Source organism: Heptranchias perlo, chromosome 35 (assembly GCF_035084215.1).
Source record: "Heptranchias perlo isolate sHepPer1 chromosome 35, sHepPer1.hap1, whole genome shotgun sequence".
Lineage (NCBI taxonomy): Eukaryota > Metazoa > Chordata > Chondrichthyes > Hexanchiformes > Hexanchidae > Heptranchias > Heptranchias perlo.
This window is the reverse complement of record NC_090359.1, coordinates 19,950,556-19,964,955: the sequence shown is the minus strand read 5'-3', so window position 1 is coordinate 19,964,955 and position 14,400 is coordinate 19,950,556. Positions and strand designations below refer to the sequence as shown.

Below are 14,400 nucleotides of genomic sequence, written 5' to 3'. Positions count from 1 at the left end.
GTAATGCTGTCATTACTCACCAATACCCACACAAGATACTCGGAGACCTGACTTTCCCAGATTTCTGCAAAAGAAAATACATAAAACTATGTAAATATTCCCGGGAAATCCCATAGTGGGAACGTCAAGGGTTACAATACGGTTCGTGACATATTAATGGGACAGTGTAGAGGGAGCTTTACTCTGTATCTAACCCGTGCTGTACCTGTCCTGGGAGTGTTTGATGGGACAGTGTAGAGGGAGCTTTACTCTGTATCTAACCCGTGCTGTACCTGCCCTGGGAGTGTTTGATGGGACAGTGTAGAGGGAGCTTTACTCTGTATCTAACCCGTTCTTCCATTCTTTCCATCTCGTTCTCAGGCAGACAGACCTGAGGCACAGAATGATCTTTGAGACACTTCACAGCTTCACGTTGCACGTGGCTGGTGAACTGTGGGGGAACCTGGGTGATCAGGGAACAGAGTAACATCAACTCTGGGAGAGAGAGTCGGGGGGAGGGGAGAGAGCGAGAAAGATCGAGGGAGAGGGACGGGGCAGTGAGAAGGGAGAGAGTGAGGGGGAGAGAGCAAGTGAGAAGGGAAGACAGAGAAAGATAGTAGGGGAGAGAGAGACAGAGACAGAGAGAGAAATAGAGAAAGGTAGAGAGACACAGAGGGGGAGAGAGAGAGCGAGGAAGAGAGAATGAGGGGTGAGAGAGGAAAGGAGAGTGATAGAGAGTGGAGAGATAGAGAGGGGGATAGAGACAGAGAGGGGGGGAGAGAAAGCGAGAGAATGAATGGTGAGAGCGAGAGAGAGAAAGTGCGAGGGGGTGAGAATGACAGATGGAGAGGGGGAGAGAGAGAGAGATAGAGAGGGAGAGAAATAGAGGGGGAGATTGATAGTGAGAGACAGAGACAGAGAAAGAGAGAGGGGGAGAGAGAGTGATAGGGAGAGAGAGAGGAAGAGAGAAAGAGGGGTGAGAGAGGAGGAGAGAAGAAAGGGAGAGCGAAAGAGAGAGGAGAGACAGAGGGAGAAGGAGAGAGACAGAGAGAGAAAGAGAGTAAATGAGGGGTGAGAGTGAGAGAGAGAAAGCAAACGTGGGAATAATGGAAATCTGAAAATGTTGGAATAGAAGAGGCAGGTTAATAGTTGGACCCTTCACCAGAGATGGTCTGAGGTGAGGGAGGTAAATATCCTCTAGACAGTTCAAAAAGGACCCATCGTGCTTCACAATTACTCAAAGCCACGACGTTCAACTCCAGTGGCAGCGGGCTGATGGATCATGGGGTGCATCACGCCACACGGACCCGGACCCTGTGGCACGGATTAATCCAGCCGGCCTGCGATGCATCGAGGCCTGGGAGCAGATTTGAGGCCTGCCTCCCCCTCCCCGAGCCTATCGCACAGTGAGACACGGAGAGAGGGGCAGGGAACGCAAGTTTCAGAGAGAGACGGCGGTGTGAAGCCGAGGCGGGAGAGTGGCAGGACGGTCCCCTCAATGTGGTCTCGTGCTGGGGTCGCCAACTCTGGTTGGACTTATTCCTGCTCTCAAGACCAACCGCAACATCGTCATCAAACCAGCGGACAAAGGAGGAGCCATAGTCATACAGAACAGAACGGACTATTGCAAAGAAGCATACCGACAACTGGACAACCAGGAACACGACAGACGGTTACCCGCAGATCCGACCAAAGAACACACCCACCAGCTCAACAAACTGATCAAGACCTTCGATCCAGACCTTCAAAGCATCCTACGCACTCTCATCCCACGTACTCCCCGCGTGGGAGACTTCTACTGCCTCCCAAAGATACACAAAGCCAACACACCCGGACGTCCTATCGTATCAGGCAACGGAACCCTGTGTGAGAACCTCTCTGGATACATCGAGGGCATCCTGAAACCCATCGTGCAGGGAACCCCCAGCTTCTGTCGCGACACTACAGACTTCCTACAAAAACTCAGTACCCACGGACCAGTTGAACCAGGAACACTTCTCACCACGATGGACGTCTCGGCACTCTACACCAGTATCCCCCACGATGACGGCATCGCTGCGACAGCATCAATACTCAACACCAACAACAGCCAATCTCCGGACGCCATCCTACAACTCATCCGCTTCATCCTGGATCACAATGTCTTCACCTTCGATAACCAGTTCTTTACCCAAACACACGGAACAGCCAAGGGGACCAAATTCGCACCCCAATACGCCAACATTTTCATGCACAAGTTCGAGCAGGACTTCTTCACTGCACAAGACCTCCAACCAACACTATACACCAGATACATCGACGGCAAGGAATCACTAAAGAGACTACACGATAACATCAACAAGTTCCATCCCACCATCAAGCTCACCATGGACTACTCCTCAGAATCAGTTTCTTTCTTGGACACACGAATCTCCATCAAAGACGGGCACCTCAGCACCTCACTCTACCGCAAGCCCACGGACAACCTCACGATGCTCCACTTTTCCAGCTTCCACCCTAACCACGTCAAAGAGGCCATCCCCTATGGACAGGCCCTGCGAATACACAGGGTCTGCTCAGACGAGGAGGAACGCGATGGACACCTACAGACGCTGAAAGACGCTCTAGTAAGAACGGGATATGACGCTCGACTCATCGATCGACAGTTCCGACGGGCCACAGCAAAAAATCGCATAGACCTCCTCAGGAGACTAACACGGGACGCAACCAACAGAGTACCCTTTGTCGTCCAGTACATCCCCGGAGCGGAGAAACTACGCCATGTTCTCCGCAGCCTTCAACATGTCATCAATGAGGACAAACACCTCGCTAAGGCCATCCCCACACCTCCACTACTCGCCTTTAAACAGCCACCCAACCTCAAACAGACCATCGTTCGCAGCAAATTACCCAGCTTTCAAGAGAACAGCATCCACGACACCACACAACCCTGCCACGGTAACCTCTGCAAGACATGCCAGATCATCGACACAGATACCACCATCACACGAGAGGACACCACCCACTAGGTGCATGGTTCATACTCCTGTGACTCGGCCAATGTTGTCTACCTCATACGTTGCAGGAAAGGATGCCCCAGAGCATGGTACATTGGCGAGACCATGCAGACACTGCGACAACGGATGAACGGACACCGCGCAACAATCGCCAAACAGGAGGGTTCTCTCCCTGTCGGGGAACACTTCAGCAGTCAAGGACATTCAGCCACCGACCTTCGGGTAAGCATACTCCAAGGCGGCCTTCGAGACACACGACAACGCAAAATTGTCGAGCAGAAATTGATAGCCAAGTTCCGCACCCATGAGGACGGCCTCAACCGGGATCTTGGGTTCATGTCACGCTACACGTTACCCCACCAGCGAACAAATGTTATCTGTTTTTAATATAACGGGTCAGTTGCTGTCTTTTCTATGTTTGTACCTCTCTATCTCTGTTTTTTTTTTGGTGATTTGTATATTTGGAGACCTTTGTCTGTCTGCACACTGATTGCCTTGGCAACGGGCAGTTGAAAAAACTGTCTGTAATCACCAAGCATTGTTCTGTGATTTATAAATGCGATTTCATTTCGAGGATTTCATTTTCACAACGTTCACCTGAGGAAGGAGGAAGCCTCCGAAAGCTTGTGAATTTAAAATAAAATTGCTGGACTATAACTTGGTGTTGTAAAATTGTTTACAAGTGTCAACCCCAGTCCATCACCGGCATCTCCACATCAGGACTTATTCTTGGAGGTTTCGGCACATGACCTCTGCCCTCCAATTGCCTCGCCCTCCATGCTCCCGCCATTGGTTGCCTGACATGTCCATCTTCATGGCAACTGCCTTCCCGGGGCCGATTGGACAACGAACAGACTCTTCATTATCCGATTGGATGATTCTTGACTGTCAGTCAAACAGCCTTTTTTCCCACGCCCAACACTTTTACAACTAATAAACAGAAATGTTCAAACAAAATGAATAAAACAGGCAAGTTTTTAACGTCCCCTATGATTTTTCTCCTGGGCCGTTTGCAGCAGTTGTCCTGGAGATTAATCTTCAAATCCTGGAGACTCCAGGGACAATCCTGGAGGGTTGGCAACCCCCTCGCTCCTCTCCGTCTCTTTAAACCAGGAGACTCCGCCAGGCCTGACCCTCACTAGGCCTTTGTCAGCCTGTTGAGCTGATCTCTTGTGGCAGCTGGTGACTGGCACTGTGCAGGGGAGAGGGGCAGAGGATTCTGAGGCCCTGACTTGACGAGACGATGGCAAGCGGAACGTTCTCTGCTCCCGGCCCTTGTTTGTTTTCTGCACGTGCTCCAAACACTACCGCGGATGACCCCTGACCTCCAGTCCAGGCTCGAGACAGTGGGGGTCGCCAACTTTGAAGGTTTCATCACATGACCTCCTGCCTCTAACCGCCCGCCCGCCCACACTCCCGCCATTGGTCGCCTGACATGTCCATCCTCGCTTTGCCCCGCCTTCCCACAGCCAATTGGACAGTGAACAGACTCTTCGTTATCTGACTGGTTGATTCTTGACCGTCAGTTAAACAGCCTTTTGTCCCCATCTCCAATATTTTTATAACTAATAAACAAAAGTGTTCAAAGAACATTTTTAAATACTATAATTTTTAACGGCCCTGTGATTTTTTTTCTCCCGGGTGTTTTGCTCGCAGCAGTTGTCCTGGAGTTCAATCTTCAATTCCTGGTGACTCCAGGGACAATCCTGGAGGGTTGGCGACCCTACGAGACAGGCGAGCTCGTGAGCTAACGAAAGGGCCGCTGTCAAACCGCGCACGGCCATTTTCCAATCTGGCTCGGGTCCTTCCAGACGAGACCTGGGCCAGACGCAGACTGGTTCTCCGCGAAGCGAGGGCTTGGTGGGGGGCATGGAAATTGCTCGAGGGATGAACAACCCCTCCCTGCCGGGGGAGGAGAGGGAGGCGGGGGGCCTCGGTGGGCTACCCGGGACGGACAGGTCCCAGCGACGAACCCCAGGCCTGCGCGAGTTAGCTGGGCGCCACTGGGTTGGTAGTTGGGGCGTTACGATAGGTCCCAGTGTCACTGGGCTAGGGCGGTGGGGGCTGGGGGCAGCAGGGGCGATTCAGCCAGAGTTCCCGTTCCTGCTCACTGCCCAGTGACTCCAGCTGGAAAGTGGAGGTCGGGTCAGGACGGGACTGGGCCTGACTGCGATGCCCCCCATGGTTGACCGCCTGCCAACCCGTGAAGAATGGACACGCTACTCCGTCATGGGCTGTACCCACCCATTGAATCTCCTTCCATACATCATGGGTTCTCTACCCCATCAAGGACTCGACCCACCCACTAGATCTCCTGAGGGAAAGCTCTGATTAACAGTTCCCACACAAAATGTTAACTCGTCGTTTCTCTATCGGACACTGACTGAATTTCCAGCACTTTCTGTTCCTATTGCTGTACAAACACTCTGTGACTCCCTCATGACAACGAAGCAAAAACTCCAGAATCTCCACCCACCCACACATCTCCTCGATCCAACCCAGGGTTTCTGCCCTCCAGAGACCCCCTCCTCCACAGCACAGGGGACACTGTGTCTCAGCCTCACCAAGATACATGGCACAGTAAATAGTGTAGATGGGAGGAGAAAGTTGCAGAGGGACGTTGATAGATTCAGTGAGTGGGCAAAACTGTGGCAGATGGAGTTCAACGTGGGGAAGTGTGAGGTCACCCACTTTGAACCTAAGAAAGATAGATCAGAGTATTCTGTAAATGGGGAGAAGCTTGGAACTGTGGAGGAGCGGAGAGATTTAGGGATCCATGTACAGAAATCACTAAAAGCCAGTGGACAGGTACCAAAAATAATTTTAAAAGGCTAATGGAATGTTGGCCTTTATCTCAAGAGGGCTGGATTACAAAGGGGTGGAAGTGATGCTTCAGTTATACAAAGCTCTGGTCAGACCCCCATCTGGAGCACTGCGTTCAGTTCTGGGCACCGCACCTCAGGAAGGATATATTGGCCTTGGAGGGGGTGCAGCGCAGATTCACTAGAATGATACCGGGGCTAAAAGGGTTAAATTATGAGGACAGGTTGCACAGACTCGGCTTGTAGTCCCTCGAGTGTAGAAGATTAAGGGGTGATCTAATCGAGGTGTTTAAGATGATTAAAGGATTTGAGAGGGTCGATAGAGAGAAACTATTTCCTCTGGTGGGGGGAGTCCAGAACAAGGGGGCGTAACCTTAAAATTAGAGCCAGGCCGTTCAGGGGTGATGTCAGGAAGCACTTCTTCACACAAAGGGGAGTGGAAATCTGGAACTCTCTCCCCCAAAAAGCTGTTGAGGCTGGGGGTCAATTGAAAATTTCAAAACTGAGTTTGATAGATTTTTGTTGGGTAAGGGTATTAGGGGTTAGGGAACCAAGGCGGGTAGATGGAGTTACAATACAGATCATTCCATGATCTAATTGAATGGTGGAACAGACTCGAGGGGCTGAATGGCCTCCTCCTATTCCTATGCTCTGTTTTCCCTCCCTAAACCCCTCTACCTTGCTACTTCTCTCTCCGACTTTAGCAAGCTCCTTCAAACCTATCTCTTCGACCAGTCTTCCTGTCACCTCCATTAACCTTTCACTATTGTCCAGTGGCCAGTCTCCTGTGGGACGTTCACTTTACGATTTCAATGTGTGGCTGTGTCCCGGGCGGTGTTCCATCCTCTCGGTCGACACCTATTGCTACAACCCGCTTATTTTAAAATAATAAATAGTGGAGAGAGGAATTTGTCACAAGCACATTCATTGTTCCTATGGTGATATCGCTCATGGTTACTGGTTGTCTATAGGAGGAAGAGTCAATGACCGAGAGGGAAATCAGAGACAGAGAGAGAGGGACAAACGGACGGGGAGAGAGAGAGGGACAAACAGACGGGGAGAGAGAAAGGGAGATGGGGGGAGTGACAGACAGACAAACAAGAGAGAGAGAGAAAGAGAAAGAGAGATAGGGAGAGAGACAGACAAGAGAGAGAGAAAAAGAGAGAGGGGGGAATGATAGACAGACAAACAAGAGAGAAAGAGACAAACGAGAGAGAGAGGCAAACAAGAGAGAGAGAGACAGAAAGAGAGATAGGGAGAGAGACAGAAAGAGAGAGAGATAGGGAGAGAGAGGGAGAGAGACAGACAAAAGAGAGTGACAGGGAGAGACGGAGAGAGGCAGACAGATAAAGAGAGATGCACACAGAGAGAAAAAGAGAGGGAGACAGAGAGAGAGAGACAGAGAGAGACAGAGAGTCAGACAAGAGAGAGACAAGGAGAGTGGCAGACTGACAAAGAGAGAGAGAGAAAGAGAAAGAGAGATAGGGAGAGAGAGACAGAGAGAGAGAGAAGGGGAAATGATAGACAGACAAACAAACGAGAGAGAGAGACAGAAAGAGAGATAGGGAGAGAGATAGAAAGGGAGAGAGATAGGCAGACAAGAGAGGGAGAGAGACAGAGAGCGAGAGAGAGGGGGGGAATGATAGACAGACAAACAAACGAGAGAGAGAGAGATAGGGAGAGAGATAGAAAAGGAGAGAGATAGGCAGACAAGAGAGAGAGACAGAGAGCGAGAGAGAGAGGAGGGAATGATAGACAGACAAACAAACGAGAGAGAGAGAGATAAAGAGAGATAGGGAGAGAGATAGAAAGAGAGAGAGATAGGGAGAGAGAGGGAGAGAGACAGATGAGAGAGAGAGAGACGGAGAGATAGGGAGAGAGGCAGACAGATAAAGAGAGATGCACACGGTGAGAAAAAGAGAGGGAGTCAGAGAGAGAGACAGAGAGAGAGTCAGACAAGAGAGAGACAAGGAGAGTGGCAGACAGACAAAGAGAGAGAGACACACACAGAGAGAAAAAGAGATGCAGACAGAGAAAGAGAGGCAAAAAGAGACAGACAGACAGAGAAACAGAGAGAGAGAGATGGAAAGATGGACAGTGACACAGTGAAAGAGAGAGACGGATGGAAAAAAGAGAGTGAGAGAGAGAAAGAGAGACAAACTCCATCCTTTCCTCCCTCTTACAATCTCCAGATTTTTAAAACTCAAGCTGGGTGCCCCGACTCAGCATTCCCTGATTTATCTCGTTGTCTCTCTTACTTTTTTCGACCTTAATAGTGCCCTCCCACTCTGGGCCTTCACTCTAGTGTCTCAATTTAAATAACAAGAGATCGAGTGCTGATGTCCAACTAACTGGGTACGGTGATTTTAAGGCGGTGGTATTACAGGCTGAGAGAAACAGGACCGGTCGAGCCTGTACATTCCCCCGGGTTGTGTGACCGGACAGCACCAAGCTGTCAACTTTTTAACAGGGGTCTGTGATGTAAACTCGCAACGTGTGGGGTTCGGTGCCCACAGGGCACTCGGGGGTTAACAAACCCCCCTCCCCCCCCCCCGCCGACTCCTCCCAACTGGGGCAAACTGTTTACTTTACCAAAAGCTGCAGATGCTGGAAATCAGAAATAAAAACAGAAAATGCTGGAAATACTCAGCAAGTCAGGCAGCGTCTGTGGAGAGAGAAACAGAGCTAACGTTTCAGGTCGATGACCCTTCGTCAGAACTGGTAAAAGTTGAAGATTAAACGGTTTTTGAGCAAGTACAGAGTCAGGAAAAGGGGAGGAGGGAGGGGAGTGGAGGGGAGGAAAGAACGAAAGGGAAGGTCTCTGATAGGGTGGAGGGCATGAGTGGCCTCATCCAGAGTGGCCCTGGGAGTCCTCAACATTGACTCTGGACCCCATGAAATCTCATGGCATCAGGTCAAACATGGGCAAGGAAACCTCCTGCTGATTACCACCTACCGTCCTCCCTCAGCTGATGAATCAGTCCTCCTCCATGTTGAACACCACTTGGAGGAAGCACTGAGGATAGCAAGGGCACAAAATGTACTCTGGGTGGGGGACTTCAATGTCCATCACCAAGAGTGGCTCGGTAGCAGCACTACTGGCCGAGCTGGCCGAGTCCTGAAGGACATAGCTGCTAGACTGGGCCTGCGGCAGTTGGTGAGCGAACCAACACGAGGGAAAAACTTACTTGACCTCGTCCTCACCAATCTACCTGTCGCAAATGCATCTGTCCATGACAGTATTGGTAGGAGTGACCACCGCACAGTCCTCGTGGAGATGAAATCCCGTCTTCGCACTGAGGACACCATCCAACGTGTTGTGTGGCACTACCACCGTGCTAAATGGGATAGATTCAGAACAGATCTAGCAGCTCAAAACTGGGCATCCATGAGGCGCTGTGGGCCATCAGCAGCAGCAGAATTGTATTCCAGCACAATCTGTAACCTCATGGCTTGACATATTCCTCACTCTACCATTACCAACAAGCCAGGGGATCAACCCTGGTTCAATGAGTGTGGAAGAGCGTGCCAGGAGCAGCACCAGGCGTACCTAAAAATTAGGTGTCAACCTGGTGAAGCTACAACACAAGCATGCTACATGCATGTTAAACAGTGGAAGCAGCATGCTATAGACAGAGCTAAGTGATCCTACAGCCAATGGATCAGATCAAAGCTCTGCAGTCGTGCCACATCCAGTCGTGAATGGTGGTGGACAATTAAACAACTAACGGGAGGAGGAGGCGCTGCAAAACATCCCCATCCTCAATGATGGCGGAGTCCAGCACGTGAGTGCAAAAGACAAGGCTGAAGCGTTTGCAACCATCTTCAGCCAGAAGTGCCGAGTGGATGATCCATCTCGGCCTCCTCCCGATATCCCCACCACCACGGAAGCCAGTCTTCAGCCAATTCGACTCACTCCACGTGATATCAAGAAACAGCTGAGTGCACTGGATACAGCAAAGGCTATGGGCCCCGACAACATCCCGGCTGTAGTGCTGAAGACTTGTGCTCCAGAACTAGCTGCGCCTCTAGCCAAGCTGTTCCAGTACAGCTACAACACTGGCATCTACCCGACAATGTGGAAAATTGCCCAGGTACGTCCTGTCCACAAATCCAATCCGGCCAATTACCGCCTCATCAGTCTACTCTCAATCATCAGCAAAGTGATGGAAGGTGTCGTCGACAGTGCTATCAAGCGGCACTTACTCACCAATAACCTGCTCACCGATGCTCAGTTTGGGTTCTGCCAGAACCACTTGGCTCCAGACCTCATTACAGCCTTGGTCCAACCATGGACAAAAGAGCTGAATTCCAGAGGTGAGGTGAGAGTGACTGCCCTTAACATCAAGGCAGCATTTGACCGAGTGTGGCACCAAGGAGTCCTAGTAAAATTGAAGTCAATGGGAATCAGGGGGAAACTCTCCAGTTGTTTGTAGCACAAAGGAAGATGATAGTGGTTGTTGGAGGCCAATCATCTCAGCCCCAGGACATTGCTGCAGGAGTTCCTCAGGGCAGTGTCCTAGGCCCAACCATCTTCAGCTGCTTCATCAATGACCTTCCCTCCATCATAAGGTCAGAAATGGGGATGTTCGCTGATGATTGCACAGTGTTCAGTTTCATTTGCAACCCCTCAAATAATGAAGCAGTCCGAGCCCGCATGCAGCAAGACCTGGACACCATCCAGGCTTGGGCTGATAAGTGGCAAGTAACATTCGCACCAGACAAGTGCCAGGCAATGACCATCTCCAACAACAGAGAGTCTAACCACCTCCTCTTGACATTCAACGGCATTACCATCGCCAAATCCCCCACCGTCAACATCCTGGGGGTCACCATTGATCAAAAACTTAACTGGACCAGCCACATAAATACTGTGGCTACAAGAGCAGGTCAGAGGCTGGGTATTCTGTGGTGAGTGACTCACCTCCTGACTCCCCAAAGCCTTTCCACCATCTCCAGCCACAAGACAGGAGTGTGATGGAATACTCTCCACTTGCCTGGATGAGTGCAGCTCCAACAACACTCAAGAAGCTCGACACCATCCAGGACAAAGCAGCCCACTTAATTGGCACCCCATTCACCACCTTAAACATTCACTCCCTTTACCACCGGCATACCGTGGCTGCAGTGTGTACCATCTACAAGATGCACTGCAGCAACTCGCCAAGGCTTCTTCGACAGCACTTCCCAAACCCGCGACCTCTACCACCTAGAAGGACAATGGCAGCAGGCACATGGGAACAACACCACCTGCACGTTCCCCTCCAAGTCACACACCATCCTGGACTTGGAAATATATCGCCGTTCCTTCATCGTCGCTGGATCAAAATCCTGGAACTCCCTTCCTAACAGCACTGTGGGAGAACCGTCACCACACGGACTGCAGCGGTTCAAGAAGGCGGCTCACCACCACCTTCTCAAGGGCAATTAGGGATGGGCAATAACACCCACATCCCATGAATGAATTTTTTAAAAATGACAAAAGTGATGATGGTGTAAGGCAAGGAGGGTGCTAATGAGACAAGTTAACTTTTTCCAGTTCTGACGAAGGGTCATCGACCTGAAACATTAACTCTTTTTTTCTCCACAGATGCCGCCTGACCTGCTGAGTATTTCCAGCATTTTCTATTTACTTTAGCATTCAGCAAACCTCCAGTGGCTGGTCAATCCTTGCTTCCTGTCACTGGAGAATGAGAAAAAGTAGGATCATTATGGAGGTGGGGCTATCCCACAATTCACAGCAGCAAGGAAACCCCTCTATTAGAACTGCAGGCCCTGTGTTTTTCGTGGAGAGCTTTCATGGCTGCCTCGAATGTTGGGAGCGCCACCGTTCCATAAGAGGAAATACAAATCCCATAACCAGTGGGGCTAAGAAGAGAGAGAGAGACAAATAGGAGAGAGATCGAGACACAGTGAAGAGAGAGTAGGAGAGAGGAGAGGAGATTAATATGTTCTGTATCTGATTCCGTTTGCCATTTTTCGCCGAGTTTTGATTTAAGATAATTTTGCTGGATGCCGTGGCTCTGTTTGTGGCTCACAGTGCTGAACATTACATGGCAGAGTCTGAGGTACAAACTGTCCCTTAGTTTGTGCTGTTCAGTTTTAAACTGCTCTCCACTTTAAAAGGGGTCCAAATGGGGTCCCTCATGGAACGACTCCCTCTTTAACAAGGGACTGTAATGGAGAGACTCCCTCTTTAACAAGGGGCTGTAATGGAGAGACTCCCTCTTTAACAAGGGGCTGTAATGGAGAGACTCCCTCTTTAACAAGGGGCTGTAATGGAGAGACTCCCTCTTTAACAGGGGTCTGTGAGGGAGAGACTCCCTCCTTAACAGGGGTCTGTGATGGAGAGACTCCCTCTTTAACAAGGGGCTGTAATGGAGAGACTCCCTCTTTAACAAGGGACTGTAATGGAGAGACTCCCTCTTTATATGGGGTCCCTCGTGGAAAGATTCCCTCATTAAAAAGGGTTCCTGATGGAGAGACTCCCTCTTTAACAGGGGTCTGTGATGGAGAGACTCCCTCTTTAACAGGGGTCTGTGAGGGAGAGACTCCCTCCTTAACAGGGGTCTGTGATGGAGAGACTCCCTCCTTAACAGGGGTCTGTGATGGAGAGACTCCCTCTTTAACAGGGGTCTGTGAGGGAGAGACTCCCTCCTTAACAGGGGTCTGTGAGGGAGAGACTCCCTCTTTAACAGGGGTCTTTGATGGAGAGACTCCCTCTTTAATATGGGACTGTGAGGGAGAGACAGGGGTAGGAGGGTAGAGATTAGGGAAGTAAATTTAATCCCCACAGGTTCAGAGTTCGGGGACAGTTCCCAGGAAAGCCTCTTGCGGAGAGGAAGGGGTTAACGTCTTACGGTACCTGTACTTCATGGCAGTTCCCTCTCGCTCAGCCAACCCGTGCATTACGATGAACTCCTGCAGGTTCCTCTCTCGGCCCAGGGCAGCTCTGTCCCACAACACTGGGCATCGAGGAGGGGGTGACGATCGCTGGCCCGATGACCTCCTCCCCGGCTGGCGCTTGGTGCCAACCCCGTCAAACCTGGGCACCCGGCGATGGGGGCTGGTGAACAGATCACTGCCCTGGGCCTTGTAGTTATACATTGCAGAGTGGGGGGGGGAGAGAGAGAGAGGAGAGGAGAGAGAGACAGAGAGAGAGAGAGAGAGAGAGGAGAAAGAGACAGAGAGCGAGAGGGGGGAGAGAGACAGAGAGATAGGAGAGAGAGAGAGAGACAGAGAAAGGGAAGAGCGAGAGAGGGGGGGAAGAGAGACAGAGACAGGAGAGAGAGAGGGGGGAGAGAGACAGAGATAGGAGAGAAAGAGAGAGAAAGAGAGAGCAAGAGAGGGGGGAGAGAGACGGAGATAGGAGAGAGAGTGAGATAGGCAAGAGAGGAAAGAGGGACGGAGAGAGAGAGAGAGGGGAGAGGGAGAGAGACAGAGATAGGAGAGAGAGTGAGATAGGCAAGAGAGGAGAGAGGGATAGAGAGAGAGGGGAGAGAGACAGAGATAGGAGAGAGAGGGAGAGAGGCAAGACAGGAGGGAGGGGAGAGAGAGAGGGGAGAGAGAGAGAGGAGAGAGAGAGATAGAGGGGAGCAGAGCGAGAGAGGGGAGAGAGACAGCGAGATAGGAGAGAGGTGAGAGAGAGAGAGAGAAGAGAGACAGAGAGAGGGAGAGGAGGGAGAGGAGGGAGAGAGAGATAGGAGGGAGAGGGAGAGGGAGAGGGAGAGAGGAGAGGAGAGGAGAGAGATGAGAGGAGAGGAGAGAAGAGATGGATGGAGAGGACAGGGAAAACTCAGTTTTCTCGGAAAACAAGTGTGGTCCCTGGGATCAGTGGGTGTGCTGTCCCACACCGAGCTGCAGCAGAGCAGATCTGAGCTGCCGGGATGGATGTCAGTGAAGAGTTGGTGATCTGAGAGTGGTGATGTCAAGATGTCACTAATGATCATCGTACTCGGGGGGAAGAGACATGACAAGGAGCTCGGGGTCTGTGAAGTCTGCCGTGAGTAGCTACATGGGTCCTGTGGATGGGAGTAGAGGAAGGGGAGGGCAGGATCATGTCTACAATGGTCTATTCTCAGTTTCTCCTGGGGTAAGATGAGGCCAAAGATCGCGGCTTCCTAAAATCTCAGTTTCCATGGACTCGTTGTTGGGAATACTGCACAATGAGCACATAACCACGGTTACCGCCTGTACATAACCACGGTTACCGCCTGTACATAACCAAGGTTACCGCCTGTACATAACTATGGGTGCCGCCTGTACATAACCACGGTTACCGCCTATACATAACCACGGTCACCGCCTGTACATAACTATGGGTACCGCCTGTACATAACTACGGTTACTGCCTGTACATAACCACGGCTACTGACTGTACATAACCACGGTCACCGCCTGTACATAACTATGGGTACCGCCTGTACATAACCACGGTTACCGACTGTACATAACCACGGTTACCGACTGTACACAACCACGGTTACCGACTGTACATAACCACGGTTACCGACTGTACATAACCACGGATACCGACTGTACATAACCACGGATACTGACTGTACATAACCACGGTTACCGCCTATGCTGACATCACACATTCC

The 14,400-nt window shown here is 50.9% G+C and overlaps 1 protein-coding gene across 1 annotated transcript in view; it reads right to left on the bottom strand.

Moving 5' to 3' along the window:
* The window catches only part of LOC137302298 (voltage-gated potassium channel subunit beta-2-like), a 41,180-nt gene that overhangs the window by 23,733 nt on the left and 3,047 nt on the right, over positions 1 to 14,400 (bottom strand). The window contains exon 2 of the mRNA XM_067971939.1: positions 21 to 64. Within this exon, the coding sequence (XP_067828040.1) occupies positions 21 to 64 (44 nt within the window). The remainder of the gene's footprint in view (positions 1 to 20; positions 65 to 14,400) is intronic.